Source organism: Ceratosolen solmsi, unplaced genomic scaffold (assembly GCF_000503995.2).
Source record: "Ceratosolen solmsi marchali unplaced genomic scaffold, CerSol_1.0 scaffold56, whole genome shotgun sequence".
NCBI lineage: Eukaryota > Metazoa > Arthropoda > Insecta > Hymenoptera > Agaonidae > Ceratosolen > Ceratosolen solmsi.
Genome location: NW_011948425.1, coordinates 1,816,933 through 1,823,603, shown reverse-complemented (window position 1 = coordinate 1,823,603; position 6,671 = coordinate 1,816,933). Strand labels below are relative to the sequence as shown.

The 6,671-nt window shown below is 46.9% G+C and overlaps 1 protein-coding gene across 1 annotated transcript in view; it reads right to left on the bottom strand.

Moving 5' to 3' along the window:
• Window positions 1-6,463, bottom strand: part of LOC105363004 (homeotic protein ultrabithorax-like) — a 76,562-nt gene extending 70,099 nt beyond the window's left edge. The window contains exon 1 of the mRNA XM_011500573.1: window positions 5,408-6,463. Coding sequence (XP_011498875.1) covers window positions 5,408-6,113 — 706 coding nt within the window. The 5' untranslated portion in view covers window positions 6,114-6,463. The remainder of the gene's footprint in view (window positions 1-5,407) is intronic.
• Between the last annotated feature and the right edge of the window lie 208 nt (window positions 6,464-6,671).

Genomic DNA, 6,671 nt, shown 5'->3' with positions numbered 1-6,671 from the left:
CTTTGATGCGACAGCGGCTGGGGAAGTCCGACGGGCCACGAGGACGACGAGCACGAGCACGCAGATCGATCGCCGATGGTATGGATCGCCATATTATGCAACGATCGCTCGAGTCCGTTTAATACGCGCTCGTCTTATCAGGCCGCGACGTGACTTACTCCCGTGCGCAACTGGCCCTGGGAAATTAGCTCGCACGGCGCGGAGGAGTGATACGTCGATGTAGGCAACTACTGGATACGGAGATCGATCGCCAGCCGGATTAGATTGCGCCCAAAGGCCCAATGAGTTATTAAGGCCGGCTCGATGATAAGGGACGGGGAAATATTGCGGCTCGCGTGCTATTCCGCCCAAGCGGCTTTGGTAAATACACGCGCACCTAGAACGGGTTTTGTTTCAGCCCTACGCGATTGATCGATAATTCAGACTCCCGTCTATATTAGCACCCGGAATATTATTTCTCGGGGGGGGGGGGACGATGATGGGCTTCGTCGCCGCGTGCACCGGGAGTCGCTGAGGACGCGCGATCCGCGACACTAACCAAATTAAGGGGATAATTTATGTTAGGCAACCTTTTTGCTCGTCGTTGGTGGGGGGGGGGGGGACGATGATGGGCTTCGTCGCCGCGTGCACCGGGAGTCGCTGAGGACGCGCGATCCGCGACACTAACCAAATTAAGGGGATAATTTATGTTAGGCAACCTTTTTGCTCGTCGTTGGTTTTTCAAGCGGTCGGCGCGTGAGGTGTGCGTAATTAAATCTTATCTCGATTATGAGCCGGTGAGGACGAGGTTATTTTTATCGTGCATGCTCTCCGATGCGCATAAATTTCCTTCTAATGGATATAAATTGGCTGCTATTTCGCGAAGGAAGTTTCCTTATTATTTTTAAGCTTCGTGCTGAATTTATACAATATTAATGGGGAGATTCGCATATGGAAGCGTAATGTATGGATACTTTTTTATTCAGAAATTAATTTCCAACTTATTTCTCCCGTCTCCTTTGTTGTTGTTGTTGTTGTTGTCGTTATTGCTTTATTTCATTTTCATAATTGAATTAAATAGGATAAGGAGAAGCGCCGTGCTCGTAGATTGTGGAAATTTATGACAATTATTTCAATTCTCCAATTATCGACAAAATTGCTAGCGCGTCATTTCGAGCTCGCGAAGCTTCTTCGATACATTTACCCCTATTTTTAAAGATATTTTACGTTTTATCTAGCACTAGTCAGGCACAAACTACTACTTTCGAATATTGGAGATTGGTTATTTGGTAAAGTATTTTGTTCTCATACAAATATATACATCTTGCTAATACAACTAGATAGTCAAAATACATACAATGGGGAGGGGATTGGCGGGGGGGGGGGGGGGGGGGGGGGGGGGGGGGGGGGCGAGGACGAAAAAGACAATAAAAGAAGAAAAAAATAATCACAATGTGCGTAAATCTGGTAATATTTAACGAACGCTAGTTAGGTGGATGATCTTGGGAGCCACCTACACGAAACTGCAAAGTCTCAGAGGACGAAGAACCGGACCAAGATAGAGAAGGCAAAAGGGAGGGAGAAAAGGTCAGACAGTTAAAAAAAGAAGGAGAGAAATAAATATGGAGAAAGATGAGAGATGGGTCGGTCAAGAATTATATAGGTGGGTCTGGAAATATGGTTTGTATGGGATTCTGCGGGACTGAAAACAGCTGACTGTTACAACTACCGGAATTGGGTTTCCGGAGGGGTAATCGTGAGTGTGTATACATATCTATATGGGTATTTCGTCATATACATATATACGTATCATTCTTTAGTTTCCATTATAGCATGGGAGAGACAGATTACCCTGTATTTCATAAATATATTATGTGTGTACTTATCCTTAATACTGATAGAAATAAATAATATATTTGTAAGAGAGAGTGAGAGAGAGTGAGAGAGAGAGAGAGAGAGAGAGCAGAACAGAGCAAAGGCACTTGAACCCTAATCGGGGAATGTCGACGCCGAACCCTCTTCTCTCCATTATATTCGCGCGCGCCTCGTGTGTTATAACCGCCGATTTTACACGCACTTGACTCTATTCTTGTGCGTACCTTATACGTCAAGTTCTTTTTTATCCTTTTCTCTTGGCTATTATGAATTTATTATCGTGAAAATTTGATGGATAATGTTCGTATTAAATTTCACAACCTCTTCCTACGCATTTTGCAAATTCAGCCATCACGTTTTTTCCATTTATAATAATTAGTTTAAATATTTTTAGGATGGATAATATAGCTTTGTCAACAGACCATCAAATTAAACATCACGACGTCTTGAAGATATTGATTGCAAGATATTGAATAAGGAGGAGCACAAGCAGCCGATAACTAACTCAATAAGGCAATAACTCATCATAAAATTGTGACGATTGTAAGTAATTTGACGTAACGAAAAATGTGCACATTTATGAATATCTCTTGAGCATAAAGTCGAACGCTCAAGAGTGATTAACGATGACGTATGCGAATAATTGTAACGAGAACACGTGGTATTTTGTATTATATTATTTTTAAACGGAGCTCATTGTTGAAATGAAAAATCATTAGCAATCTTAATGACTGTTACGATAGCAATTTGTTTATCTCGTTGTTAGCAAATGACATTTCGAAAACCGAAGCCGCGACGACTCTTTTAATTCAATCGGCGTTCATTGTTTTAATTTTTCAATCTCGACAATTTATTGATTGTAAAATGTGTGCGATAACATCATATTTAAAAAAAAAAATTTGCTATTATGATGTCATACATTAATAACATTTAAACTCGTATATTGCTCTTAATTATCTTATTATTTTAAAAAGTTTAAAATAGCATATACGATGGATAATTGTTGTGAAATGCAACGAAAATTACAACACGTAAAATTTCGCTAAATTCCCCTTCACTTGACTAAGAGATTAATGATTATTATTAGCCCTGAAGACTTATTAAAACTTTGTTATTTTATTCCCCCCCGGGGGGGGGGGGGGTACACGCGCACACGTATATACGTAAATCTTGGGCTAGTGAAATCGACAAATAATCAAACTTGGAATTTCCTAAGCACAGTCAATGATAATTTGAAAATTTATTTAAGCACGAAAGTTTTAGTTAACTTTAATGCCACTGAAATGCTTAGCCACAATCGTTACGGTCATTTATCATCGACGTCATTTGTAACGTGTAGGGTAACCTATACCACTCACCCAATTATAACTATTAATTTTGCCACTCAATTATAACTTCGATATCGATAAATAATTAGTCGCAACAATTCCATAATATTCAAACATTGCTAATTACGCAAAGATTAATGATTAGGTGAGGCTCGAGCGACTGCTTACTCGCTACTCTGCGGTACCTCACGCGAGTGCTCACTTCAGACAATTATAGGTAATTGTTAATCTGGAATGACAATAGCCTGTACAATGAAGATAGGATTTTCACGTAGATTATACGCAAAATTCCTACGGAACATGTCACAAGCAATTCTTATATATATATATATATATATATATATATATATATATATATATATATATATATATATATATCATGTAATTTGTTATAAATTTATGAGCAATATGCTCGTTTACGAGCATCTACATCTACTTGTTGTTAATAAGCGTCGACGTTGCGCGATTGCAAGTATTTACTTTTTATTTGAAAATGACGACTCGCCTTACAGGCACTTCTCCTATAAGCTCAAAGTTTCCTTAAATTTTCCTCCATCTAGCCTACGCAGAAGCTCCAATATTTCCTCAGCATTAGAAATTCCCTCTCCGTTACGAGAAGCCCTTTTTGTTCATTGAGCACTAATGTCGGCACCTACGCCACCGATCTAGCAAAAGTTTCATTTTTCAACATATACCGTCGGATAGATTTGCAATTATGTTTCATTGATATTGCGGGGCTAGCGATTACATATGGAAAATAGTTTGCGTACCCAATTGTTTGCGAAGAAAGTCGTTTAACCACTCGGCGTCCGAGCACAATAATCGATTTAAACCAATGCAAAGCGTAACGGAATTCATATGACCATTTGATATAAACTTTTGAATATGAAAAAACGTACTGCCACGATCGACAACTTTACGAGCCCCTTCAACTCGCGCCTTTTTTTACCATTGCCCGCTACCCACCAAACCCCCAAACTCTCAACCCTCCCCTCCCCCTCCCCCCAATCCCTCAACTCACCTAGCCCCTACCATCCCCCGTCAACCCCCGTCAACCCCCGTCAACCCCCAAAATACGTGTGGCACAATTCTTCGGCAAACTGTCGTTGTCTTGGCAGAAGCTACGCGCGAACGGGGCGACGCAATGCATTCGTGCCAATCAAGATATTAATTGGACGTCAAACTCTCGGCTCTCGTTTTTCAAGGTAAGTCGCCAAGGCACTGAATCGCGCACTCGCAGACTACGCGCGACATGTCCCTTATCACTCGCAGCCAAGCTATTGGACACCTCGATATCATCGCATCGAACCGCCGGAACAAACTACCCACTCCTCGCACAATCCCGACAACGCGATGCGCCGATAAATTCGCCCGGACGAGCATGGACCGGAGAATGTGTGAAGAAAGGGACGGTCTCTCGCCAGGACTCGTGCCGATTGTCGGACGAGAGCAGTCGACGTCCGAAAAGTCCTTTACCACGAGCAAATCGAGCGCCCGACAATGTATAAATAAATGAATGCGCAGCCCCAATCTCTCGCTCCTTCATTGGGAGCCGAGTGAGCTTTCTCTCACCACTTTATCGCTTGCGCCTCTCACACGCTTCTTCTCGCAAAGCTTAAACATTCACGCTTTCGTTCGCGTCCCGTCTCAATTAACGATCAAAGGCGCAATTAATGCTTAACGGCTATCTTGCAATGCTCTTACAACGGAGCGGTGGACTTGAGCGACGGTCGATGAGGAGACGGTGGCGATGGTGGAGACTGCGGGCGACCTCCGGAGCCACCCGGAGGATGTGAAGGAGAAAGCCCGAATTTCAATGACTCGCGTGAGAAAGAAGGGCGTAAGAAGAAGTATTCGGGGGATAGATGGCCGTGGAGTCGATATGATCGACGTCCAGTCGACATCGAGTGGGGAACAGCGACAAGTTGCTGGAGTCGCTTGGAAGGCTTGTGGTTCGTGAGTGAGAGAGACAGACCGAGGAGTAACGAACTCGAAAAGGGCAAAATTTCGCAACGACTGACATGCACGCGGCTGTGCCCCTTTCGAGATTAATGACCGGGTCGCGTAGACCACTCCACGGCCCGGTCCCGCTTATTATTATTTCATGGCAGTTGGCCCCGGAGAACTCGACCCTCGCGAATGGGCCCACGTGCGCCACGTACTCCCGCGACCGCCCCGTGAAGCAGTAGCAGCCGACGGTACGCGCGGCTCACCTAGTCGCTCACCTGCTATGGCCATCCAGGGGTAGAACGTATGGTTGGTGGGCTGCTGGTGCAATTGGGTCGCCACCGGCTGGCTCGCCGCCGACGTATTGAGGCTGCAGGTGTTCCAGGAGGAGGTGAGCGAGCGGCTGGAGCCGTTGTTGCCGGGGCTCGAGGCCGCCTCGCCCCCGCTCACCATCCCCGAGTAGCTGCCGACTCGTGAGCCCTCCGGGGTGCAGGCTGAGGGGCGCACTACCGCGGAACCGGCGGCACTCTGTCCGCTGGCTACCGCGGAGGCCGACTGCCAGACGTCCTTGACTGCTGCCGCGGCCATTACGGCCGCGTATCCGTTTTGGTGGGCGGCCGCGGCCGCGGCCTGCTCTTGCTGCTTGCAGTCCTTGCCGGCGACGGCGGCGGCCGTGTACGAGGAGGTCGTGTGACCAGTTGCCTCGGGCGTCGAGGAGTAGAGCTTGCAGGCGGTGGCGACGCTCGCATCGTACGGCGAGTCCTGGGGCGGCCGCGTATTCGTCCCGCCGCCCGGATGGATGCCGAGACTCGAGGAGCCATGATGATGATGCTGGGAGGAGGCGTACGGCGACATGCCGAGGCCGAGGGGAAAACTGCGATAGGCTGCTGCTGTAGCCGGGTCATGATGCTGAGCCGCGGCGCTCGTCTGATGATGGTGGCTCCCGTAGAAGCCGCCCGCGCTCTGCTCGAAGTACGAGTTCATGATGACTCGGCTTTAAGTGGGCTGGACGGTACGGGACGGGGCTGAGCGGCCTCGGTTTGCACGAATGGCTCTGCTCGTCCACGAGGACTCTCACCGGCGCTCGTCCCTACGGCGGGAAGCGCGCGATACTCGAATCTCGGTCCTCACTGTGGGCGATGTTCCTCCCTGATTGCACTTGGGCATGAAAGCGCTCAGAAGACCGTAAAAGTCATCGGTCCCTCTTTCTCACACACGCGCGCACACCACTGGGCCCAACGCCCGCCTTAGCTGCACATCTATATACATACGTGAGCGCACGTGCGCATCTACTTCTGCATATGCATATAATTGCGGACAGGTATATCTATATATACATATATATACACACACATATATACATATACATACATATATAAGTGGCATATGGTCAGACGCCCTCGCCCCAAACTCGTTAAAAATCCGCGCGCATTTAATCAGAACCGCCTCCTATCTCGCGCCCAGGATTACCGTCCGTCTTGATCCGGGCATAAGGGTGGCTTACGGGTCCATGTCCTCGTAAGCAAATGGAGCGACGCGCCG